The following is a 27,228-nucleotide window of genomic DNA, read 5'->3' on the forward strand; positions in this document are numbered from 1 at the left end:
GACGTCTGTAGACCCAGAGTCCCCACCTGGCCAGTCACTAGCAGAATGCTCTGGGGCCAGCCTCCTGGCCAGACTCTTCTCTCATCTGTGAGATGTCTCTTTAAAGAGGCCCCTTTCACCTGGTTGAAGGGCACTAAATAAAAGCATTGAAAAAGATTATGTATCCTATGATTAGATCTGTTTTATGAACAGCAATCCAAACCCATGCAAACAGTTTTCTCCATGGTATAGTCTAAAGAACAGGGCAAAATTAGACTTTAGCCTTTTAAAAAAACTCTAAATGTTTGTTATAATCCCTTCCGTGTATGTCCCACGTGAATAAAAATCATTGAGCACCTACTATGTACTTGGCCCTTGGGTATCATTGTTATACTCTATAATTCTTTAAAAACCAGTGAAGCAGTTATAAGTATTCCCATTTTACAGATGTGGAAGCTTTCACACTTTCACACAGATAGTGGGTTACAGGTTTCTGGCTCCAGACTCTGTGCTTCTTGCCTTTGCGCCTCTGACTCAGAACATTATATCCACTTCCACTTGGGTAAACAAACATTAGATTCTAGTTCCCATTAGCAAGGAATGGTACAGTGCCCTATTTCTGTGTCCAGCATATAACTAAAAGGACCTTAGTGGCTGAGAACTGACACTCTTCCCCTCCATTTTAATGTGAAATTCTCAACTCATTACTGTCACTTTCTTGGGCACAGAAGACTGGTAAAGAGTTTGCAACATTCTTTTATCATGTATCATGTTTCTTGAATGTCATGATGTTTACATAAATCCCCAAATTTTGGCAAGCTCTGAATCTTTCCTGCGTTAGAATTGAGTTACAGTGTAGAAAAATTCTAAAGCACATATGAGATTTTTATGGGAGAAAAATCCTGTAAGTACAGTAGATGTTGTACATCATTTTTCAATTGTGGACTTTTTGTTGTTGTTGTACCTGCTTTGTTCTTTGGCCAGTTATTTGTCATCTTTTGACATTTTCATCACTGCTGTTAACTTCTGCATGTACATTTGTGTAGGCTAAATCCCAAAGAAAGAAAGCCAAATCCCAAGGAAGCCTTGTCTAGTTTCCTTTATCCTTGGAACATTGTGGTAATGGTAACAATGTTTTTTTAAGTATGTAGTGAAAATCTATTATGTTCAAGACATTGGGCTCATCATTGTAAGAAATATAAAGAAATATAAGTCTCAGTTCCTGTCCTCAAGTTGAAACTGTTTGCATGCATGCTCAGTCGCAAAGCTGTCTGATTCTTTTGCTACCCCATGAACTATAGCCCACTAGGCTCCTCTGTACATGGGATTTCTTAGCCAAGAAAGCTGAAGTGGGTTGCCATTTCCTTCACTAGGGGATCTTCCCGACCCATGGGTCGAACCCGTGCCTCCTGCATTGCAGAAGGATTCTTTACGACTGAGCCACTTTGTCATAAATGATAGGTGGCATAAAATCACCTTTTATGTAGCAGATATAGGATCTAGTTTTAATCAAACTAATTCCTTCAGTGGTGAGCCAGATGAATGGGCCAAGAGAGAGGTCAAAAAGCAAGACTGTCTAAATTAATTCTAACAATGTCCTTGATAAGTAAGTGATATTATCTTTTTTCTTATAATAAGAATAATAATGGATGATAATATTTACTGAGCTCTTGCTATATACCAGACACTTTGCCAAGAGCTTCTCATTTAACTCCCACAATAATCCTGTGAAGTAGGTGCTATTTTTATTTTATAATTGAGGAAACTCAAGCATGGAAGGTAGTTCTAATTTATCTGATTCTGAATTTACTTCTTGTTTTTCTTGTTATTGTGAGCAACTTGCAGATTTCTCCACTTGTGGAATAGAGATACTAATAGTTAACTTTATTTAGTAGGAAAGCAAATATTAAAAACTCTGCATTTTGGTAAATTGCTAAGTAAATGCCTATAAAAGATTATTAAGACTAGAATCTTAATTGACATCTCTTCTGCAGTAATATGCAGAAGAAAAGGAAAATATTGAGTAAAACATCAGGCAGAGATGTTGAAACATGCGGTTGTTAGTGCAGAGGTTTGGGATGAATTATTAGCTTATAGAAGAAGCCTTGAGGAGTATTATAGGATGGTGATCACTAGTCTTATTCCCCTCAGCCCCCACTCAGAGTGACTCCAATGATATTAAGATAATTGTGAAATTCCTAGAAAACTCTTAGAACAAAGTAATCATAATGTGTTTTAATGTTTTTAATGCCTCATAGTACTCAGAAAAGACTCAGGGGTTAATGTTACAAAACTTGCCAAGATTTTACAAGATCCAAGGATAGGCCTGCCACTCCCATGCCATTGCCCACAAATAGAGACTTCAAGGTTGAATGTGTCCAAGGAGAGACCTTTCCAATAAACTAATGAACAAAAGTTAAGAGAGAGAGAGTTAGTTTTCTCAATAAATATGGATTGCCATTTTTCAAAGGTACATGCAATGACACGAATAGAAGTGGAAAAACCAGGATGGCACCCAGCCTCTGGCCCCACATACCATGCTGTTTTCAGAATACCATCCTCGCCAGGAAAAGATGACTTCTTTTATTTATAACTCTTGTAAGTATGCAGAGAGTGAAAATAGAGGAGGTTGGATTGTTGAAGCTTAATTGAACAAGTGCCATGAAAATTGTAGCCTTGTGGAGCTAAACAAAGAAATAAAAAACATTGCAAATAACATCAGTTGATTTGAAAGTACCTTGTTTTTTCAAGACTCCATCCATGTCTTATGTCTTATTCTTTTATTTCCTTTTTATTTCTCTATTGTAGGAGTGCTTGTTCAATTTATAAGGCAATTCACAGTACACATGATTCTGCAGTTGGGTCCTGATAAGATTCCCTAATAAGTTTTAAATGGAATTTGTTTACACACAACATGTCTGGAGCCTGCCTGTTATGTCCAGTGTGATATATCTGAAGTGGAAATGAAACAAATAGGACTGAGAAATAGAACATTCTAGAAAAATAGGAAAGAAGGGAGAAAAGCAAAGGGGATCTTTGTTAAGGAAAAATGATAAAAAAAAATCATAAAGAGGGAAAGGAGAAAACACTCTGAGATTTAAAAAGAGAGAAAGGAACCCTTGAATTCAAGAGAAGAAAGCAAGAGAAGAAAGTTCCTGTACATGGGTAAAATTAGGACTACAGATGCTTACCGGTGAGATAAGCCAAAGTTCAAGAGAGCGTCAGCAGCTGCATGAGAAAGAAAAACAGGTGTGTGTCCAATTTGGCTCGTGTAATGGTGGTTGGAACTGTTGGTTTAAAAGAAGAAAAAGCAGAGGGGGTTGACACGGTTACTTTCCTTCCTCTTTAAGCCATCTGGGATTTCCAGGTGGCACAGTGATAAAGAATCTGCCTGCTAATGCAGAAGACGCAGAAGACATGGGTTTGATCCATGAATTGGAAAGATCCCCTGGAAGAGGAAATAGCAATCCTCTCCAGTATTCTTGCCTGGGAAATTTCATGGATAGAGGAGCCTGGAGGGTTATAGTCCATTGGGTCACAGAGTCAGACACAGCTGACCATACCTGCATTAAGCCATCTGACGTGACATTATGAAGGGGTTGATTTGATAATCTGGGGCTTGTGGGCCAGGAATTGTCCATATTATGGCTTGTTAGACTTTTCAACAAATGGTAGTCTAAGTAGCAAAATGGAGATGATGCTTTGGGTAAGGAACTCTTTTTCATAACATCACTTGTGAAAGGCTTGAGGAGGAGAAGTTTGGCTCCAAAGGCTGAGTTTCAAGTTAGCTATTTGGTGGACTTTTCCTTTTCTATCCTTACAGTGGAATAGATCGTTAGAAATGGATACATATTGTACATACACTGGGTTTTGTCATTTGATCTTTGTTTGAGGGAAGTAGGTGATTCAACCTTCGGAACACTAAAGCATTAGGCACTGTAAGTGCTTTACTAGATGGGTATCATAAAGACTGGATGTAATGTGCAATGACCATAACAAGAGATCAACAAACAAATTCCTATCACTACTAAGAGCATTGTTCACAGTAGTTCTAGTTCTAGTTTTATGCTGCTACTATTGCTGCTGATCAGAAACAATTGCACCTGCAAGAAGTAATGTTGCATTAGAAATTGGGAGACCGTCATTCTGATCTGGATTCTGCTATTAATGTGACCTTTGGCAAGCTGCTTCCTTTCTTTAGGGCTCAGTTTATGTACCTATAAAATGAGGAATGTAGAATATGTGACTTCCAAAGTGTTGTCTTTACACGCTGATTTGCCACCAGTAAGACATGCTTGTCCATTACTTTGCCAGCAGAAAAGAAGGATTTTGTACCCTGCCTCAGCAAATCAACTGGGTAATTAATGTTCTGTATTTTTAAGGCAGGCAGCCTTCATGCACGTTCAAAACAATCACTTTCTTGTTCTGTGGTGGCCCACACTCAAACTTCAGCTGTTGGGAGGGGAGGGGAGCAGTAGGGCATGGTTGTTAGTAGCTAATCTTTGAGGTTCCTTCCTCCTCTGAGTCCTTAAATTCTTTGAAAGCCAGGGTTAAAATTAGCTAACATATGACCTTTTACCTAGTCTAACAAAACATACAATTCAAGTATGTTGAAAGTCATAAGTGATTTAGAAAAGAGATGCAAAACCTGGATCCAGAAGGAGATGGAGGAGCTAGTCTCAGTGGAGTGGCTACCCTGTACTGGATATTCTCAGGAGTCCATGACATGGACATATTCATCCTCCCAGTAACTTGGTCTAGGTAGGTATCCCTGTACTCTTGGCATGAATGAGTAAATGGCACCCTGACAGTTAACAGCACACAGTGAAACTGAGACTCTCTAGCCTTTTTCTTTTCCACCATACCATGCTGCTCCTTGAGCTTACTATGGTGCTACAGAAGAAAAGCAGTGTGGAAGTAGGAAGAGTTTCTGCTTACATGAAATTACCACCTGTGATGAGGGTTTTTCCTAGCCTAGTCAAACATGATTTTGAAGTAGCTGCTTATTTTGTGCTTCTTCCTGGAGCAGTGGGGAAAGAGAGGCTCATGGAGGGGGAATTCTTTCTCTGCCTTCCTGCCAGTGGCTGTATTTCTGGCTGGTCCCTGCCTCCCTCACTGAGACGTTGTTTTCACCGTCTGGAAACTGTCCCCACTTGAGTGATGAGTCAATGACAGCACACTTTGATTTTCTGATTCAAGACAGAGTTGTAGTTTTAATATCGACCCTCCAGGCAGACTATATGAAGGATGTTTACAGTTGATAGAAGGTTTCATTTTATTGGAAGATACCTCATTTACTTGAAGGTCTTTGGGGTTGTGAGTTTCTTATAAATGAAGAAATTGTTTTACCTGGTCATTCAGAGAACATAAGCATGTTTGTGTTTGGGTCAGTGTGCTATGTAAACTCAAATCCTCTATTTTGCCTATTTCATATGTAGGTGTGTATATATATATTTCATATACATATATACATTTTAAAAATTCTTATTATAACCAACCAATATTTTACTATTTGGAGAATGTTATAACTTCATAACTTGCAATGCACATTGAAAAATTATACTCTGTGGACACCCTTTGCAGTTAAGAAGCAGAAACCTTTAATCCCTATATATCTGTTCATTCAGTTATCTTCTAGTTCAATCCATTATTTCCTTTATGCCAGAATATTCCAAAGTTTAATGAAAACTAATTTTAAACTGAACTAAGACAGCTACAACAAAAGGTAGCAAAATGAGGTTTAATGTCGTTTTAATGTATTGTAGTTATTTTAAACTAACTAGAAGTAAAAAACAGAAAAACCATTTAAATTTCATTCAGTTCAGCATGTGCCTTTTATTTTCAAACATCACCGTCTGGATGTGGACAGTGTTGGTCCCAAATACTTCTTTTTATTTTTTGGCTATGTGACATGACTCTTAGTTCCTCCACCAGGGATCAAATTGTGCCCCTTGCATTGGAAGCCTAGAGCCTTAACCACTGGGCCACCAGGGAATTCACCAGCACAGGTCTTCTATGTGCCACAAATTGTGGCTTCTGCCCATGAGGAGCTTGCAAGATAATGGAAGAGACAGGCAGATACCTAACGAAATTAGTTTTACTTACGCTGGCAGGTGCTAAAATAGGAGGATGCCAGAATGCTATGAAGATACAAGTGGGATATAAGATACAGTCTGACCAAAAGACATCAGTGAGGCTTGTAAGATCTGGCTACTTCTTTCCATCTCTGCTGCTATCCCTCTGGTCCACATCACCAGTATTGCCTACCTGGGTGTTCCCAGTTGCTTCCTAACTGGTCCGCTTTCTTCTACTCCAGCCTCCATACACAGAGCCAAGACCAGTTTTTCTGTTTGCTTTTGTATTTGTGTGTATGTTTTATATAATTCATATCTTGTTTCACCCTAACTAAAACCCAGTTAAATAAATAAATAAAACCACTAATTATACACAGTGGTTTCCCATTGATAGGAGAGTAAAATCCAGGCTCCTTTCCATGGCAAACAAATCCATGGCAAATCTGGCTCCTGCCTTCTACAATTTCATTTCATATGACTGCACACAGTTACTTACCCCAGCTACTCTGACCTTATTTCTGTGTCTCAACCATAGCAAGCCCATTCCTCTGCCTTCAGGCTTTGTACTCAATATTTATTCTGCCAGGAAAAGTCTTTCTGAGCCTTCAGCTGGCCTGTGCCAATTGCAGCTTAAGTTTCACCTCCTAGAAAGGCCTTCATTTTCCAGACTCTCTCCCCTTAGCCTCTCTTAATCTTTTGTTATTATCTGAATGTATCTGTTTGTTATTTATTTACTTTTTGTCTACCTACTCCAGAATATTGGCTCCATGCAAGCTGAAACTCTGTCTTGTTCTCCACTCTCAAGTCCTTGGCACCTTGCAACTGCTAAATTCTTATTTATCGAGTAAATGACAGAATAAAAAGTGTCTGAGTCGAGTTGGGATACATGAGTAAGACTTAGGGAGTCCAAGAACAGTGGAAAGGAAAGGTAAGAGAATAGCATGAACAAAGACACAGAAGCATGAGGTGGCATGGGATGTGTGGGGGAACCAGGAGCAGCTCAGTGTTGCTAGGCAGGAGTGTCAGTAGTGGTGGATGTAGCTGGTAATGACGACAGGAATTACCAGTCACAAAAGCCACTGAATGCTATGACCTTGGCCTTTATGATTTAGAGAGAGCTAAACTGTCAGATTTCAATTTAGGTCAGTTTTTCTCCGACATTTTAAACTGAGACCCAGAGAATACATGTTATATTTTCTGCAAACTGAGATTCATCTACAGAGTTCAGAGGCCACCATGTTTTTTGGCCCATAGCCCCTTTCTCCATCTTCAAAGGCAGCAGCCACAGTTCTCACATCACAGCTCTCTGACCAATTCTTCACCCCCCTCATCCACTTTTAAGGACTCATACAATTAGGTTGGGCCCTTGTGGGTGGCTCAGACAGTCAAGAATCTGCCTGCAATGTAGGAGATCCAGGTTCAGTCCCTGGTTCAGGAAGATCGCCTGGAGAAAGGAATGGCAACCCACTCCAGTATTCTTGCCTGGAGAATCCCATGGACAGAGGAGCCTAGTGGGCAATAGTCCCTGAGGTCACAAAGAGTCAGACATGACTAAGAGACTAGCAGATTTTCACTTGGGTATCCAGGGTAATCACCGTACCTCAGTGTCCCTAACTTTAATCACATCTCCAAAGTCCCTTTGTCATGTAACACAATGTATCTATTCACAGGTTCTGTGGATTAGAGCATGGACATATTTGGTGGAGCACTATGCTGCAGGGCCCACAGGGATGTTTATAGGGGATTTTCTATAACTCATATTCCTTCCCCCCTCCCTCCCTCCTTCCCTTCTTTCTTTCAATGCTTAGAAGGCCTTTCTTTTCCAAGGCCAAGTGCTCACATACAGCAACGAGCAAGACAGTCAGTGTTCCAGCTCTCACGGTGGCTTAAATTCTAACAGAAAGGTAGATGACTGATGAGCAATCAAAATAGGGGATTGTTTGATGATGTAAGTAAAGTGATGTGTAGAAAGAAACTGGGCAAGACCACTTTGGCTGAGTGGTCAGGGAGGGGCTCTCTGAGGAAGTGACACACGATCTGAGATCTGAAGGATGTAAGTCAGTCAGCCACTAAGAGCCAGGGGAAGAGGATTCTAGCAGAGGAAATGAAAAGTACAAGGTCCTCGGAGCAGCAGAGGGCATGTCTTGTTCAAGGAACAGTCTGAAGGCCAATGTGAATGAAGCAGAACAGCAAGGCAAAAAAAAAATAGAGCAAATGATCGTGGCAAGACAGGAGACGTGAAGCCAGCCAGTGGCTGAGAGAGTAATGTATGGTAAGGACTTGGGATTTTTTTCTAACAGCAAGGGGGATCTACTGATGGGATTAAATAGAGATGATACCAAGCAGGGAACATAATCCAATTTATGTTTTTAAAAGGTAGTCAGCTATGTGAAAATGACTTAGAAAGGGGCAGGGATGGACTAGAGAGACACATTAAGGAGCTACTGCAGTCATCTGCGAGGGAGATGACAAAGGAGGTTTGGACTGGGGTGAGGACGGTGAAAACACTGATCTGTGATATATTCGGGAGGTAAAATTGACAGGACTTAATGGTCATTTGGCTGTGGGGTATGAGAGGGTGGAATGAAGGATGATAGCTAGGTTCTTTTTAGCAATTCACAGGATAAAAATTTTATTCACGGAGGTAGAAAGGGCTGGAGGAAGAACCAGTTTGGAGAAAGGAGACCAAAGTTCGATTTGAACATGTTAATATGGAGCAGTCACATCTGAGAAGTGATGCCAAGGAGAGAAGCATAGGAGACTGGCACTCAGTGCAGTGTCTGAGTTGAAGATAAGCATCTGAGAGTCTAGCTTACAGATGGTGTTGAGAGCCAAGAGACCAGATGAAATCCCTCAGGAAAGAGTAGAAATAGAGAAAAAGAAAATGTCTTGAGTGCTAAGGTCCTCCAAGACTTTCAAGTCAGGAGGAAAAGGATGAGCCACCAGAAAAGGCTATTGAAAAGATGCTAAATACAGGAGTCAAAAAAGCTAGGGGATATTTCCAGGAAGCCTGCTAGAGCAGGACTGTAGTATCTCTAGCACTGAACACCATGCCTGGCACGTGAAAGGTAACCATCACTGTTGAAAGAATAAGTGAACTTTTCTGAGGCTCTCCAGTGGTATTCTGGCACATTTCTGGGCATGGGAATAAGAGGTGGACATTTGTATTGGCCAGTTGCCAACGGCCCAACATCACGCAGCTTTTCAGCCTGCTTCTTGAATTTCTGGCCCACTTTTGATAGAATTTTGGAGAAGGAAATGGCAACCCACTCCAGTATTCTTGCCTGGAGAATCCCATGGATGGAGGAACTTGGTGGGCTACAGTCCATGGGTCACAAAGAGTCGGACATGACTGAGCGACTTCACTTTCACTTTTGATAGAATTTAGAGAATTTGCTAGACCCATTCCTTAGGTTTATATTTGGAAACAACAGAAATCACCAACTTGCATTTTCCAAATCATTTTAGATAAAAAATACTCAGTAAAATAAATAAATAATAAATAAACAAGCAAACAAGTAAAATGAACTTATGAAAACCCCCAACAGCCCCCTTGGAACCCTTGGAATTCTTTTCTTACTGCCAAGGAAATCAGTCTTTTACCGAGTTCTGAAGTGTGGGAGGTAGTAGTGGTTATGAACCACATTTTAATCTCCTGTTACTTCCAGGAGCACATGACTAGATCAGAAATTCTCACTACTCTTGGAATTTTAACACTAGTACATTTGACTATGATGACGCAGACTTGTTTGGAAGGAAAAAAGCTTTGTGTAAGACTGAATCTCAGAAGATTAAGTAACTTGCCCATTGGCTCAAAGTATTTAAACCCAGTTCTAAAGGACTCCGTAGGTCAGGTCTCTTCGCTTACTCTTTGCTGACCCCAAGAAGCTTAAATGACATGAGGGTTAGAGGTGGCTAAGATTTTTAGTTTATTGGTTTTAAACATCATTTTTTTTTTAAGTCTCTTAACAATACAGAGAAAATTAAAGGAGCATTTTAAGCCCTCTGAATTGTTTTGGTTGTAGTATTTTCGGAATGTATTTAACATGAATGAATTTGTCTTCTTTTACAAGGAAACATACAGAGGTGTATTCCAGACTGTTCATGGCACATACAGTTAGCGGGTGTTCACTGGCACTTACTTTTATCATCATGTTGCTGTTAGTTAAGGCAAAAATAGGTAAGATATTTCTGTAATCTAATCTGTGGAGGAATTTTTGGTTTAAATTCTCACAGATGAAATATGCATTTGCGGTAAATGTTCTGATAGTTGGTCTTTTTAAGGTAATCTGTCAAGTTTAAGTGGATAAGTTTGGTTCTAAGTATGTCACTAATATGTATTTTATTTCATTATATTAATGATTGAAACTCCAGTGATATCTTTTCCTCTTAAGAAAGTGACTAGGTAACCAGGCTAGGAATCATGAATGGGTGTTTTAACAATCATGAATGAATTTTAACAAAGAGTATTCATGGATGGATTCAGCTCTGCTAAAAAAAGAAAATAATGGCTGTCATTTTCTTTGCTTTTTTTATTGGCATCTTATTTTTTACTTTCTAACCCATTAGGATCAAAGAAACAAAAAACAAACATAAAAGTAAGAGAGAGAAAGAGATTATTTCTGAAAATAAAAATGGAAACTTTTCATTTAAAATAAATATTTAATATTTCCTTTATTTGACTTAAATAACTTTTTACCAATTTGTTTGTGGTAGTTAATCCAAGCAGTTTTATAATTAACAAAAAAATACTTTCAGCGGAGGATTTATATCATATCTAAAAATTCAGGGTGACTCTATAAGGGTTTTTTTTCATCAGCAATTACTGAATACTACCAAAAACTGCTAATTTGCGATTCATTGTTGTATTTACATATATAGAACCACCTGGAGAGTAAGAATGATCTCTCTTTAAGAGTTTATTGTGGGATCTGGCATAAGGAAAATAATATGGAGAACTCTTTTTAAACGAAAAATACTTTTGTGTACTTTCGTATTAGCTGTATTGGGAGTGGTTCATCCTACCTAGGGTCTTACATCTTGGAGGAATACCATGGTAAGACCTAATTTCCATCCCTGATTCCAACTACAAACATACCAGAGTCCCTAAATATTTTCTGTTTGTTATAAAATAATGCTAGGGATTACACATACCTTATACCCCTAATATAGCAAGGGAAGGGATTATTCCCAAATGTGTCCTTTAACATTTGTAGTAGCCTTTTAGGCATTTGTGATAGCTTTTTAATCATTTTGGTATGAGTACTGAAGTAAGTGTTATAAATCGTAAATGGGCAGGGAAACAAATGTGATTTATTCTGGGAAGTACTTTTTATAGTTTGTTGAATAATTTGTATATAATATGATGCATGTTATATTAAGCATATAATGTTCTTCCAACCCTATTTTCTCACCACTTTCCTATTTATAGTTCTGGTTATAGTATTACTGTATTGAAAAGGATGTATACTTTAATTCAGATACAGTTAGACTTTAAAATAGTTGCCTTCTGTCCTCACTGTGCATCACCAATAGAGCCAGAGCAACGTAGCTTGTGTGTATTTCCATGGTTTGATAGGGTTTGCTTTATCCAGCTTTGGGAAATTTACACAGACCCTCCAACTGATATAGGTTTCTTGTGTGCCGACTCATCTTTTGCATTTGTATCTTGCTGCAGATGTGTGCAAGAGAGGGGATGTGACTGTGCAGCCTTCCCATGTCGTTTCGTTAGGATCAGCTGTCAACATTTCCTGCTCTTTGAAGCCCAAACAAGGCTACTTGCCATCCTCCAGTCTTAACAAGTTAATCCTCTACAAGTTCGACAGAAGAATTTGTGTTCAGCATGGTCACTCCCTCAGTTTTCAAGTCACAGGTCTTCCCCTGGGCACAACCCTGTTCGTCTGCAAGCTGGCCTACAGAAGCCGTAAGGAGATTCGAATATGTGGGGCAGAGATCTCCGTCGGTGGTGAGCAGTCCATCCTGAGTTCCTAAAGACTGGTGATCTTCTGGTATTTGGCGTGTATTAAGCAGAAATCCAAGTAGAGGACAGTGTTCTTTCTTCTCCCACTTCAAGGATATATTTAATCTTCCTAGTAACATGAGCACCTCAATGTATTAAGTCCAGAAATCAATAGAACTGGGATCTCATTTAGTAAATCTCCTCTTTCCTCTCCTCTCCTCACCTTTCCTCTTCTCCCCTCTCCTTTTATCCTTCCCCTCCCCCCTCTCTCTCTTTCTGTCCTCTTTTTGGCCATTAAGACCATTTATCTGTTGCCCTTGGACTCCAAAATCAGAAAGAAGGCTTTCTGCATCTGAGTCTATGTGCCTTCTTGACTTACAAGAGTTTGTTCAAAGCCACAGCCTCCTAAAAAGATGTCTTTCGACTTGTGCAGTCCAGGCTGATACCCAAGGCTGAACACTTCTCCCCTCTCTGACTTAATGTAAAAAAATATAATAATAATTCTTCCATCCACTTCACTCCTGACCACTGATTATCATACTGAGCAGACGTTAAGAGAGAACGATCATCATACTTAGTATCTTTCCCTGGGTTTTCTAGAAAACTGCCTGAGACTAAACTGATGTGCTAAGACTTCAGAGTGGGAGAGGAGTTGTCCGGTTCCAGGGAAGTAAGAGTGAGGGAGTGAATCAGGGAAAAAGTGGAGCAAACATGAGGTGGTTAAGTTACTGACCTGGCCACGGCATCACCAGAAGATACAGCTGGTTGCTTGGTAACTAGGGACATCCCCAGAAAGAACATATGGCAATAGAGTGACAGGTGAAAGAGAGAACTGTCTGGTGTAGGTCAAAGTTCACCCACAGAGCACCAACTCCCCCGCACTGCTAGCTTGCACTATGAGTCTCTCCACGCCACCGCCAGGGGTAAGAACTAAGATGTCAGAGTTGGCGTCTGCAACCTGAGCCACAGTGCACAGGGTGAGCCAGCAGCACACCTTCCTGCAGCTTGCAGTCTGCAGCCTTGAAGGCCCAGCCCTGCAAGCCAGTGAGCATGCAAAGGCCCTGAGCCATCCCAGGGCACGCTGTGCCTCTGTGGTTCCCGGGAAACTCCAAACGGGCAGGTGAGAGGTGTGTGGAGAGTCGGAGGAATTGCTGCTGCAGGCTGGCTGACTAAGATGCACGGACAGGGTCCCTGTCATAATGAGAGTGGTACAGAGCTCAGTGCGACTTATCAGGAAAGATATGAGCCTCTTCTCTGTGACCTGTAACAGCAGCCCCCAACCTTTCTGACACCAGGGGCCAGTTTCATGGAGGACAGTTTTTTCACAGACCATGGTAGGGTGCTGGTTTCAGGATGATTCAAAAGCATTGTATTTACTATGCACTTTCTTTCTATTATTATTACATCAGCTCCACCTCCGAGCATCAGGCATTAGATCCTGGAGACTGAGGATCCCTGATCTATAAGGACATGGTTGGTGCCAGGCAGGAATTCCTAGAGGGCCACCACAAGCATTGAGCAGCAATACCAAGCATATCTAAGCAAATCATTGTGGGTGTGGAGCTCATACCCCTCTTCCAGCTCAGGGACTCCTCTGATGGGTTATGTACACTCAGTTCTGACAGCCTGTGGATGTAGTAAAAGGAGCATGGGCTTTGAATCCCAACCCAGCCACTAGCAGTGGACTTTTAGTTTCAGTTCTCTCAGCCTCAGTTTCTCCATCTGTGTGATGAAGATACTAACACCTACCTCCCAAGACGGTTGTGGTGATTAGATGATACCTTGGATGCAAAGTGCTTAATCTAGTACCAGGAACATAGGAGGCACTTAAGTGATGAGCGCTAGGTCTGCAGTTCCACCGGTTTTATTCTTTTCTTCATGTATACAGTATGCTGAATGGCTGAGCATGTTTTGCTTGAGAGGAAATGAAGTATTGCTAATAGGCAAGATGAAATTTTTTCTTAAGAACACCATTTGTCCTCACCTCCCTTATCTTCCGAACACCTGAATATTTTATCCAGGTAATTCACCATCTTATAGACCAACATACTATATTGGTATCAGACATTCTCAGCTCTGTGATGTCAGTTCCAAGTGTTCCCAGTGCTGCAGGTGGGTTTTTTAGGGAGCTATCAATGGCCTTGGAAGTCAGTATCTTCGCAGATGTCCTTAAGCCATTCCATTCCATTTCCTGTCCTTGCTCAGACGCATGGGAGTGCCACAGCCCCATTCATCCAGAACTTGTGCATGCACCTGTGGCAACTGATAGCATCAGGACGTCTATGGAAATGGGAAGGCACATCTGCCCCGGTGTAGCTCAGCTGGGCAGCGATGCTGGAATCTTGCTTGTGCAGCGAGCTCAGGTGATAACCACACCATCAAATGGCTGCTCTTTGAACAAGTTTAGCACCTTTGAGGTAAAGAACTGACTGGAAGCAACACCTTTTTCTGAGTATGACAAGTCATTCCAAGAAAAGACACAATGAATGTTGGTTTCACCTGGTGCAGTGAATTTAATTCTATCTGGTGATGGATTGAGCAGTCCATTTTCTCTTTTGTGATAAGTGGTAGTCCAGAGTAACATTGCATACCCCAAGTAGACCTGTCATGAAAGTGACTGGTTCTTCAGGATTGGGAATGGGTAGATGGCCTTGAAGCCTCTTCTTTCTGGCCCCTTCCTGGGCTTGTGCTGCTCTGCTACTCAGAGCTCATCCAGATTGTGCAATAAACCTCAGAGGATTGGGCCACAACTTATTTGGACAACCTAGGAAATAAATGAAAGACAGTAGATTCTTGCTTAGTTGTTTTCAATATATGCTTAGCTGTTGATATTTCTGAATGCTATTTAAGACTTTTTATTTCATATAGTTAGTAGGGCTTTAAAAACTAATAAGAAGAATACACATAACAATGCAAATAATATTTGCATAATACAAATAACAATTACATGGTAAACAATTTTCACTTCAGAGGCTTTGATTTCTGACGTTTTCTTAGCTTCAGCTATTAAATATATTTATATTGAAGAGAATTAGGTCTGGTTTATCCTGGGACAGACAGTCTCTGGCCAAACCATGTCCCAGCCTGAAGTAGACACCTTGATTTCATGGTCCAGGGAACTCACATTTAATACGTTGCTTTGATTTTGAGTAAAAGCTATGGTCTTTAAAATGAGATGCTCTACAAACTTTTAGGAGTAAAGGTGAAAGTGAGACTAACTTTTTCATTATGCAAAAGTGTCAGGTATATTATCTCTATCTCATTTGGTCATCAAAAGACCCTATGAAGCACTAGAGAAATGATGGTGGTTTGTGTACATGTATTTACTTTCATTCCCCCTGAAATTAAGCCAAGATGCAGTAAAGAAAGTTTTCTAGAGGCACAAACCCTAAAGGACAAAAAGAATGGGCGGGGAGACACAGCAACAAAGTTTTGGAAGCTGGAAAGCAAGTGGACCAGCAATCACCGGCTTGGCCTATTACTGGCAGTTAGACATGTCAAGATGTGACCTGATTTAATGCAGAAGCTCCCACCCTAGACAGATAGAAATTGATGCTACCATGTACTGCTGCAAGTAAGAGCAGCAGTGGGGTTAAAGTTCTGTCTTTGACTATGAAGTGGCTTCATTTAAAAATACACACCTTATGATAGAAGGAGCCATGCCTACCTTGTACACTTTTGCATTTCCACACCTAATGCTGCCTGGTCCATGGAAGGTTTTCAATGTCTGTGTACATAAAAAAGTAATTTATAAATATTCATTAAGTGTTTCAGGTGATGCTGCAGAAATTAGATTTTGGTGATACATCCCAGGAAGACATGACTAGGGCCAATGGATAGATATGCCTTGGCAATAAATTTCAAGTCAATGGAGAAAGAAAGACCCTAATTTTTATAAGTTTCTAATATTTGAATGAGCCTCATTCTAAAAAAGTAAACTCATCATCACCCAGGGTATTGGAACTAGCACTGAATGGTCACTTGTCAGGGAAAATAGTAGAATATGATGGTGAAAGGCTTGAACTCAAGTCAGCCACTCCTGGGCTGGAACCCTGATTCCACCACTTCATAGTTTTGTACTATTGGGCAAGATAGTTCATCTCTCAGTGTCCTCTTTGATAACATGAAGATAATAATTGTATGTACTTGATGTAGCTGCTATAATGTCCAATTGAGAAAAACCACTCATAAAATACTTAGTATAGACTTGGCATATAGTAAGTGTTTGATCCATATCCATTATTATTACAATTGTTATTAGAACAAATTCATACCTAGGAGGCACATTTGAAGTTGATGGGATTTGAAATAGCTCCCAGCTCATCTGGGTATGGGAGACATAGGGGAAGTATTGTTATCTTGTTGGCAAATAACAATAATGTAATTGAAATATCACATGTGTGCTGATTAAAATAGGTAGTTCTATTCTTTTTTTAAAAAAGTTGTTCCAGAACAGCCTCGAAACTTATCTTGTATACAGAAGGGAGAACATGGAACTGTGACCTGTACCTGGGACAGAGGACGAGACACCCACCTGTATACTGCATACACTTTACAGTGAGTAATACTATATTTGCAGCTTTTTGGTAGGTTTTCTCTTATATGACATCTAGAAGTATCTAACAGTGCTAGTTTTACTGAGAGAAGAAGCAGTAAACATCTCCAGATACTTAGATACTTAAAAAAATAATTCTAGTGTTCATCAAGTAAAACTGGTTCATTTATCTAAAGTGTGAGAACTTATGTCTTAGGCCTGAGGACTGACTCAGAGATCTCTTCAGGGCATCCAAGGCCCACGTTATGCATGTTCTTCCCTGCTGTATAGGGTTAAACTGGCTTCTCTCTAGGGTTAAACTTCTCTCTTTTGCAGTTGCGGAATCTTGGGTCATGGTTTATAAATAGACTCTTTTTTTTGTGGTAGCTTTCCACTAGCCCTGAAGGACTTTCTTTTTAAAGCACCTTTTAAAAGACACTTGCTCCTTGGAAGAAAAGCTATGACCAACCTATACAATGTATGAAAAAGCAGAGACATCACTTTGCCAACAAAGATCCACATTGTCAAAGCTATGACTTTTCCAGTAGTCATGTACAGATGTGACAGTTGGACCATAAATAACACGGAGCACTAAAGACTTGATGCTTTTGAATTGTGGTATTGGAGAAGACTCTTGAGAGTCCCTTGGACAGCAAGGAGATCAAGCCAGTCAATCCTAAAGGAAATCAGTCCTGAATATTCATTGGAAGGACTGATGCTAAAGCTGAAACGCCAATACTTTGGCCACCTGATGCGAAGAGCCAACTCACTAGAAAATACCCTGATGCTGGGAAAGATTGAGACACAAGGAGAAGGGGGTGACAGAGGGTGATATGGTTGGATGGTATCACCGACTCAATGGACATGAGTTTGAGCAGACTCTGGGAGATAGTAAAGGACAGGAAAGCCTGGCATGCTTCAGTACATGGGGTCACAAAGAGTTGGACACGACTTAGTGACTGAACAACAGCAACAATCTGACCTGAGAGTTTACAAAAAGAGAGAGTCTGGGAAATTCTTTCCCTTGGAATTAAGTCTGTAATCCCATGCAGAGATCTAGCTGGTAGGGCTGTGACTAAGTGAGGAGGAGATAGGGGAAAGGAAGTGGGGCCTAGAGTTCTGATCTGTGCTTTGGATCTGGCACTTCTGTGAAGTAAATGCTGAGGTGGCCATGGATCCTCTGGACGATTGACTCTGCCCCAAGGAGCAAAGAGGTCAGCCACGATTTAGGGATTCAAGGCTTTCCTGATGGCTCAGTGGGGACAGAATCTGCCTGCCAGTGCCAGAGACACAGGTTCAATCTCTGGTCCAGGAAGATCCCACATGACTCAGAGCAACTAAGCCCACGTGGCACAGCTGTTGAGTTTGTGCTCTAGGGCCCATGAGCTGCAACTCCTGAGGCCACATGCCGCGGCTATGGAAGCCGCACACCCTAGAGCCTGCGTTCTGCAACAAGAGAAGCCACTGCAATGAGAAGCCTGCACACTGCAACAAAGAGTAGCCCTCACTCACCGTAACTAGAGAAAGTCTGCACGCAGTCACGAGGACCCAGCACAAACAAAAATCAATAAAATTATAAAATAATAAAAAAAAAAGAATTCACCTGCAATGCAGGAGAGGCAGGTTTGATACCTGGGTCAGGAAGATCCCCTGGAGGAGGAAATGGCAACCCACTCTAGTATTTTTGCTGGGAAAATCTCATGGACAGAGGAGCCTGGCAGGCTGCAGTCCGTGGAGTCACGAAGAGTTGGAGATGACTGAAGCGACTGGGCGCGCATGCACGCGGTGTAGAGATCACTACTCACCCATACGAACGCCAAGCATTTCAGTCCTAGCCAAAAATTAAAAAAAGAGGGGTGAGCTGTGGTCCTATGACTGCAGAATACAAATATTCCCATAGTATAACCCCTAATAAAACATGTCAAGAATTTTCGATACTTGAACATTTTGTTCCTTTGTGCTAAAAGGAGGCAATAGCACATAAATTGTCTTGCTAAACACAAGCATCTTTCATTTACAGGTTAGATGGACCCAAAAATTTAACTTGGCAAAAGCAATGTAATGATCACTATTGTGATCATTTGGACCTTGGAATCAACCTAACCCCTGAATCACTTGAATCTAGTTACACAGTCAAGGTTACTGCTATCAATAGTCTTGGGAGTGCTTCTTCATTTCCATCCTCATTCACATTGTTGGACATAGGTATGTATAATTTCACATTTTTAGGTGTTGATCTTAGCCTGTGAACATTATTTTTAGAATTACTTGTGTGATGGTTTCAGAAGGGAGAGTGGTTCGTGGAGAGTGGCCAGTAAGCATTGACAAAGGATAGATGTATCTTTGATGTAAGCAAAAGGATGTAGGTCTCTAGCGAGAGACATGGTTGTACAAAATGGAATACGCGACATTATTCTCTGTGTTGGAGAAATAAGAGCCCACTGGTTTCAGATCCCGTGAAGGCATAGGCTGCCAGTGATACTTTCTGAGTGAGGGTCATGTGAGGTTGTGCAAGAAGCTCAGTGTAAGCCCTTCATGGTGGAGGTATCTTTTCAGGGTCACAGCTACTCCATTGTCCTAAGATAAAGCTGCGTGTGGACCTGCAGGGATGAAGCAGCCAGGTGCATAAATAAAGCGTATCGATGTACCAAATGCATCTTCCTCAGAGAACACTTACCTTCACCCCTCTCATCAGCTTGGGAGCTGGAGTTAGCCAGTCCCAGCACATTTCTGAGCAAATGTAATTGGCCCAGTTGAATCAGAGGCCAATTTCAGGCATTCCCAGGTAACACTGAGCTTCTGACCTGCCTGAAGTTCTGGCCTCACACCACGTGGCTCTTTTCTGTCTTCCCAAAGCATCTCATTGCACACATATACACTGTACAGTATAGTGATATGCGTTAGCATCTGCTATATTTGCCATCACAATTTTGCCCATTTTGCCTGCCTTCTCTTTACATTGACCATCCATCTCTAGTCACCTTCTTTCCCTCTTCTCTTCTATTCCTCTGTTTCTGAGTCTCTTGCCTATGGCTTTTCCTACCAAGATTTCTTCTCCTTCTGATGTGATCACGACTAGCCACACCTCTACCTTCTCAGCTGTTGAAACTCTTGGGTTTGGCACATTGGTTTTCTTTAAATCATTGAATTAAATGAAATCCAAATTATCAATGATGTTTATGGTAGTTTATCTGCATAAAAATGAGGTAAGTTAAAGGGAATTACTTTAATGATTTAGAAGTCAATCCAATTTTTTCTTTCTTCTAAAAGCCAGGGACTCCTCTCTTGTCTGTTTCAACAAGTTGGTGGCTGTACATTTTAGAAATGAGACTTGTTCAACTCTTTATAGCTCATGTAATTATAAGACAATTTCCAGCCGTGGAGCTTGAATCACACTTTTTTGTTTGTCCTGGTTACCAGTGAGGCCTCTTCCTCCGTGGGACGTCAGAATCAAATTTGTAAATGCTTCCGTGAACAGGTGTACCCTTCTGTGGAGAGATGAGGGACTGGTGCTGCTCAATCGACTCAGATATCGGCCCATTAACAGCAGATCCTGGAATATGGTAATGGTCTCTAGAGTAAAGGGGAAACCAGGGAGAAATTCTTAGTAAGACTGCCCAGATGTCTTTTTTCATACCAGCGAAATACAGAGGTTAAGAATGTTTACCCCCAAAGTACACATATACATGTGAAACGTATCAGTCAATCATTTACACTTCTGTTTATTGAGAAGTATGTTAGGGAATTCCCTGGCAGTCCAGTGGTTAGGACTTCGTACACTCACTGCCAAGGGTCCCGGTTTGATTCCTGGCGGGGAAACGAAAATCCTATAAACCATGTGTCGAAAAAAATGAAAACAAATATCCTAAAATTTGATCACTGATGCTGAAATTTTTTAAGCCATAAGCTTCTGTAAACCCACACTAATTTTCCATGATTTATTTCTAGTAAATGATTCATTTTTCCTTGTTGTTCTACTCCCTACCCCATTATTACTTACATTATTACTTTTTAGTAATTTCTTTTAAATTATTTATACATTTAGTTGGCTGCACTGGGTTTTAGCTTCCACATGCAGGATCTAGTTCCCTGACCAGGGAGGGAACTCAGGCCCCCTGCATTGGGAGCATAGAGTCTTAGTCATTACACCACCAGGGAAGTCTCACGTTTTAGTAATTTTTTTAACCTATTGGAAAAAGAAATATTAGGGAATGTTCAGAGGCTTATCTAAATTGAATATTCCAAAGATAAAACTTTATACTTTGATGTAATATTGAACATTAAATTTTTACAATAAAAATGTAGGATTATGATTCTTTCCAGTATTTTGGTATTTCCAGGATTATAGTGCCTATAATAATAACAAAGGATCAGTTCCACATAGGAGAATTCCATGGACTATTCTATGGGGTCACAAAGAGTCGGACACGACTGAATGACTTTTACCCTATTCAAATATTCATCGCTCAGTTATGTCTGACTCTTTGTGACCCTGTGGAGTGTAGCCTACCAGGCTCCTTGGTCCTTGGAATTCTCCAGGCAGTAATACTGGAGTGGGTTGCTATTCCCTTCTCCAGGGGATCTTTCTGACCGAGGGACCAAACTCAGGTGGATTCTTTACCATCTAGGCCACCAGGGAAGCCCTAGTTCCACATATAGAAAGGTATAATAATTAAATGTTTATATATTGTTGTTGTTGTTCAGTCATTAAGTCGTGTCTGACTCTTTGCGACCCCCAAGGACTGCAGCATGCCATTTAATAATTTTCTTATATAATTAAAATTTTCTGTTTGGAGCCAGTTTTATGTCTGTGTTAAAACATTCATTGCATTCTAATTGTGGCCAAATAAAGAATAATATCTAGTTAGAAACAAACTTTTTAAGGCCTTTATGAAAACTAGTAGTTTTCAGTCTTTACTTGCTTTACAGCTGGTTTCTGGATCCCCCTTGGAATCTATATAGATGGGTTAGATCCACGAATTTTTTTGTCTTTGTGTTTCTAATGAGACACTATTGTTTCAGATTAACATCACATGTATTCAGTAACCCAGTCATTATATTTCTTCTCATTGAATGACAGATTTGAAAAGTAAAAAGGGTTATCTAGTTTGGTTTTCTTACCTTTATTTTAATTAATTTAGTATTAACAGGCACTTAAAAAAATCTTGTTGGTTTCAAGGTTAATGCCACAAATGCCAAAGGAAGATATGACTTGCTGGATCTGAAACCCTTTACAGAATACGAATTTCAGATTTCCTCTAAGCTACATCTTTATAAAGGTAGTTGGAGTGATTGGAGTGAATCTTTGCGAATACAAACACCAGAAGAAGGTATGTGTCTAAAAAAAGGCAGAGGGGTGGGGAAGGAGGGGTGGATAGAAGGGATGAAAGATGAGAGAGAGAGAGAGGAAGATGTAATAATTTCCTTAGAATAGATTCTAAAATACTGATACTAAATCAAAACATAGTGCGTTAATTAACAAGCTCATTTTCACATCAGCTTAAGTATTGCAGCTGTCCAGGGAGATATGTTTATATTGCTTGGAAATTTTTGACATTAGTTAAGTCCTACTCCTGTTTGTCATATATTATCACATTGGTTTACAAGCTTTATGCCTCTGTTTGATTTTATCTCTTACTTCTGTTTCACTTACTATCTCAGTTACTCTCTCTTATTCCACAAAGCTATGACTAATAATTAATTTCATTTCTTTATCATTAAACCTTGATGCATCTTGCCTTTTGGGTTCTATGAAAATTAATATGGCCTTTATAAGCCATACTAAAAGCTTGGGAAAAGGTAGTCTCTGAAGACATAACATTTTAAAATAAAGTTTAACATCCAACAATCCTCTCTTTTCCAAATATTACAGCCCTGCACTTCTTCAAACTTTGATACTCACTGCTCACAGGAGTACCATAGATTGCCCATAGCTATGAAGAGGAGGTCAAATATATTTTTCAGTCTGATGAGCTTTTTGTTTTTGGTAATTATTGGGAAGACAGTTTTATTGAAGTAAAATCAAATATTTTTTTAAAGCAAAAATGTTTATATGAACTTTATGCCTCTTCTAAATCTTTGGAGACATAAGAAATAGCTGTTTGAGTATTAGTTTTCAAAAGCACTCAGTTAATGATACAATATACAACTTCATAATTTGTCTAAATTTGTCTCAGAGGAAAAATAATCGGCATGTAATCTATTGCTTTATAATCTGGAGATTTTCAGCCATTAATGTCAGAAAAGCTAAATGCTTATTTGTGAAACTTACAGATATTTGTGCATGTAAACTAGCCTCATGACTAAACTACATTCATTTTCTGTGAGCAACTAGTGATTTTTGGTAACTGTTTTTACACTGAATGACTTTCAAGGATGTAAACTATTAATCAAATAAATAATATATAAATTATAGAATAACTGTATATATTTCCTTTCTTCTTAACAGTAATTTCATTTCTCTAAAAATGTTTATAAATGAATTCATTCAACAAATTATAATTTTTCCTCTCATTTTATGGTAATAATCTCTTAATATTGAGCCACTATTCTCTCTTTAAATGTGTGTTAGTTTTAGAATCCAGAGCTAACTCCTGTTATCCTTTTGTTACACATGTCAAAGTGATGTATTTTTAAAATGCCTTATGGATTAGAATTTATACATAATACAGATAAAATTCTTGGAACTAGGCCACATTTTATGTCCAAGTCCAAGGTAGTATATAGTCAGAAGTTAAGCTGTATCACATTAAGCTAAAATATAAAAATAGGGAAACTGGGCTCATATATGCTTGTCATTTTTACTCACACTTGATAATGACCTGTTTAGAGATGTGTGAAAGTTTTTTCTTTTTTTTTTTTTTCAAGTGTTTATCTGTTGAATTAAAAACCCATCAAGGCAGAATGGTAACTTTCTCATATCCTATTAAATGAACCATCACCATAACAATGAATGCAGCAACTTGTTGTGTTTATGAACTCGTGGATGGTTATGAATTGAACCAAGGAAGCTGGCTTATTCAGAGTAGTTGCAAGCATTCACAAAGAGAGAAACCCATACTCTGAAATACGCCACGTTGACCAAGCTCTGCTGACTTCCTCTCTGTCTGAATCTCCCTTTTCTGTGTTTGATCTTTCTGTGGGTTGTTGTAAGATCTCTTTTCTCTTACTCTAACTTCATGGTTTTCACATCTTACCACTGTTTCTGTCATCAGTTTCTGTATGAAACACTAACTGATGTAAACCTAAAAGGTGTGAAATTTTTTTTGACACTTCTTCCTTTTAACCCTTGGGATGTGTATGCAAATATAACTTGGCATTTAAAAAAAAATACTAGTAAGCTTTTTCTTTTTTTAATTACTGTCTAAAACTGAGCAATGTTATTATGATAGAGCTCTTCCTTTGCAGCCTTGGCTACTCAAAACAGCATAATATGTTATCTCTTAGTGGTTTGGGTACAGTTATTTATTGCATGTCAGCAGAGAATGAAGGCATTAGTGACTCCATATGGCCCTTCCCCTGTCATTAAATTAAACTCTTGTCACAGTCCCCCATGAAGAACACTTTAAAAATGACCACTAAGTAAGGGGTGAAAGGAAACATATCACATTCCTATGCTCAGGAAGACAGTCCAGCAATCAGTATACATCAAATGTGGGCCTGATACTGGGAAACAAGCAGTCATATTTTGCTTCTAGTGGGAAAACAGTCTTGAGTTTGGGTTGCATAGTGTCTTCACATGCCTGAGAAAATGCCCAAGTATTGGGATACAGTGCTTCCTCATCATTTTGAGCACCCAGGAGGAGACTCCAAAATAAAGGTGAATGAACCATTCCTTAGAGCTATATTAACAATTAGGTGTTTCTGCCTATTCATTCTTCATCATTTTTCAAAGCATTATTTGTATGTTTGGTCTTGGCAAACTTGACTGTGGACAGTTAATAAAGGAAGTGTTAAACACTCATACTAGTGCCAGAGCAGTAAAGGAGTCCTCCTCCATCATGGTGATGGCATAGGTATTGGTGAGAGATCCCCAAAGAGAGAAAAAAACATAGCTGCAGCCGCCCATTTTCCCATTGAGGAGCTAGACAATTGTTCATTCACTTGTGATTTTAAACAATTGCTAGGATAGTTTAGGTGTGAACAATTAAATACTAGAGGTTATTTTACTATCTGTTAGTAAGCAAGATGGTAAGTCTAGCTTAAGAGTTAGCAAATATTTTCTGTAAAGATCCAAGGCTGAAAATAATAAATATTTTCATCTTTGCAGACCTATGATCTCTGTCACAACTATTAAAATTTGCTGTTATCACATGCAAGCAGCCATTGACAGTCTAGCAATACATAGACAAAGCTGTATCCAAAATTTTATTTTGCACACTGAAATTTGAATTTTATAAAATTTTTATCTCACTCAAAAGGATTCTTCTTTTGATTGGTTGTCAACCATCTAAAAATGTGAAAGCTATTATCATTAGTATGGCTATATCGAAACACAGAATAGGGAACCAGTCAGATTTGGTCCATGGGCCATAGTTTGCTGATTTCTAAATTAGCTAAACTTGAAAATATCATGCTTGTACCTTTTTGCCTAAGACTTGAGGAAATGAGAATGAATGGTTCTTTACCTACTAAAGGGACTTAGCGACAAACATTCTCTTTAGAGGGAAAATGTTACGTTTGAGATCCAATGAGTGTCCTTACCCTCTTTTCTTCTTCTTGCCTCTTCTAAGCTCAACATCTACCCTGGAAGAAATAAATGCCTAAGCTTAATTATTTGACAAGATGGTAATCACTCCAATGGGAGGAAATGCTTTTCATGAAACCCTCCAAAAGAAGTCAATAGGGAGTAAAAAAACACTTCTCTGGATGGCCTGTAAGGAATGTATATATGTTAGGAACTATGCCAGGTACTCAGATACAGTGATAACCAGTCAGATCCTCAGATTCAGGGAATTGCAGTCTATCTTGGAACATCAGGGAAAATTCCTGGAAGAGATGGCACCAAGAATAAGCTGCAAAGCCCAAAGGGAATCTGGCCTTCTACCATCTGGAGCATGTGGTCTCCAAGGTACTGCACTAGAAGGAAAGAGCTATTACCTCCTAGAAGTACTTGCTTCTGTGAAATCTCTTCTACCCTGTTGATTTTTCTTCTACCCTGTTGGCCAGTTCTTCCTAGTCTTTTATGCTGGCCATCTTCCTCTTCTTAATCTCAATATATAGGGCTTTGCATTGGGTCTCTTTCTTTTCCCAGCTGACCTCATTCAATCTCATGGCTCTAAAACTAGATAGGTAGGTAAAGAGAAAGAAAGAATATAGTTTCTGTTCTGCAGTCTCCCCAGAACTTCAGATTTTGTACTCCAGTCACCTATTCTACATCTTCACTTAGATATCAACAGATACACTAAACCTCACATAGCCTAAAAAGATTGTTTTTTCTCCAATGCAAAATGCTTTCAGAATGCCTGTTTCAGTCTTTCCTTTCATGGTAAATGACTTTACCATCTTCCTAGTTATTCAAGTCGAAAAATGGAGAAATTATCCTTAAATTCTCCTTTTCTCCCATTACCTCATACCTGCATTGAGTCTCCTAAACATTTTAAATCTATTCATTGCTTCCATTGCTACTCTGACTATCCTAGTTTAAGCTGCTTTCTCATTACAAAACATAACAACAAAATGAACACTTACAAACTCATCATTCCAGTTAAATGCTGTAAAATTACTGATGTATTCTTACCCTGTTACACTTCCCCACAGGTAGCCGCTATCCTGGATTGTGTGTTTATGTCATCATCACACTTTTCTCATAGTTTTCAGAAATGTATATATTTCTAAACAGTGATTAGTGTTGCTTGTTTTAAGCTTGATCAAAATTATATGCAGTATATAATCTTTTCCAACTCACTCTTTTTCCCCATCAGCACTCTAACATGATGCCTCCATTGATTTCAGGGTAGAGGAAACATCCTGCTTCTGTTAAGAAATAGGCTCTTTACTTGTGATCTGGATGTTGAAAGATTATCTTTCTTAAAAAGAAAAAAAAAATAGATGGTGGAGTATTCAGCTATGTCAGAGGTTCCCAATAAATCCAGTGAAGTGAGAATAGAGAAGTAATAATCAGATTTGACAAAGCAACATTGATTTCTGACCGGGAAGAGCATAAGTAGAGTTGTGGGGGCATTGAATGAGAGTGAATGTGAGGTGAGGAAATAAAGACAGTGACGATTCACAACTCTTCAAGAAGTTCTGTGGAGGGGAGCAGAGATGTTGGGCAGTAGCTGGAGTAGGATGTAACATCAAGAAATTCCTTAATGTTTTTTTAGGCTCAGAGATAATACAGTATATTTACAAGGTGATTTTAGGACCCAGCAGAGAAAGAGAGATTAATGATAGAGGAAATAGGATAATAGTGGGAGAGATATACTTGATGAAGCAAGAGGACCTAAAACTCAAGGAGCTGGTCTGTGATAGAAGTAGGGAATGCTTCATCCACAGTAAAGTCAGTACAAGTGATGTGTTAGGGAATTGATGGGGAAGTTTGAAAGTTTTCATGGTGGAAATATTAGGGAATCCCTGTCTGGTTGCTTCCTTTTTCTCAGTGAAGTGTGAGGCAAAGACATGAGTTGAGAGAATCAGATCATTTGAAGTGAGCAGGTAGAGAGACTTACAGCATCAGCCAC

At 39.5% G+C, this 27,228-nt stretch overlaps 1 protein-coding gene across 2 annotated transcripts in view; it reads left to right on the top strand.

The window, feature by feature from the left end:
• Positions 10,146-27,228, top strand: part of IL12RB2 (interleukin 12 receptor subunit beta 2) — a 72,239-nt gene continuing 55,156 nt past the window's right edge. For both annotated transcript variants that reach the window (XM_018045355.1, XM_018045361.1), the window contains exons 1-6: positions 10,146-10,233; positions 11,731-12,018; positions 16,455-16,569; positions 18,567-18,751; positions 19,967-20,109; positions 21,726-21,876. In XM_018045355.1, coding sequence (XP_017900844.1) covers positions 10,158-10,233; positions 11,731-12,018; positions 16,455-16,569; positions 18,567-18,751; positions 19,967-20,109; positions 21,726-21,876 — 958 coding nt within the window. In that variant the 5' untranslated portion in view covers positions 10,146-10,157. The remainder of the gene's footprint in view (positions 10,234-11,730; positions 12,019-16,454; positions 16,570-18,566; positions 18,752-19,966; positions 20,110-21,725; positions 21,877-27,228) is intronic.

The sequence above is a fragment of the Capra hircus genome, chromosome 3 (assembly GCF_001704415.2).
Source record: "Capra hircus breed San Clemente chromosome 3, ASM170441v1, whole genome shotgun sequence".
Taxonomy (NCBI): domain Eukaryota; kingdom Metazoa; phylum Chordata; class Mammalia; order Artiodactyla; family Bovidae; genus Capra; species Capra hircus.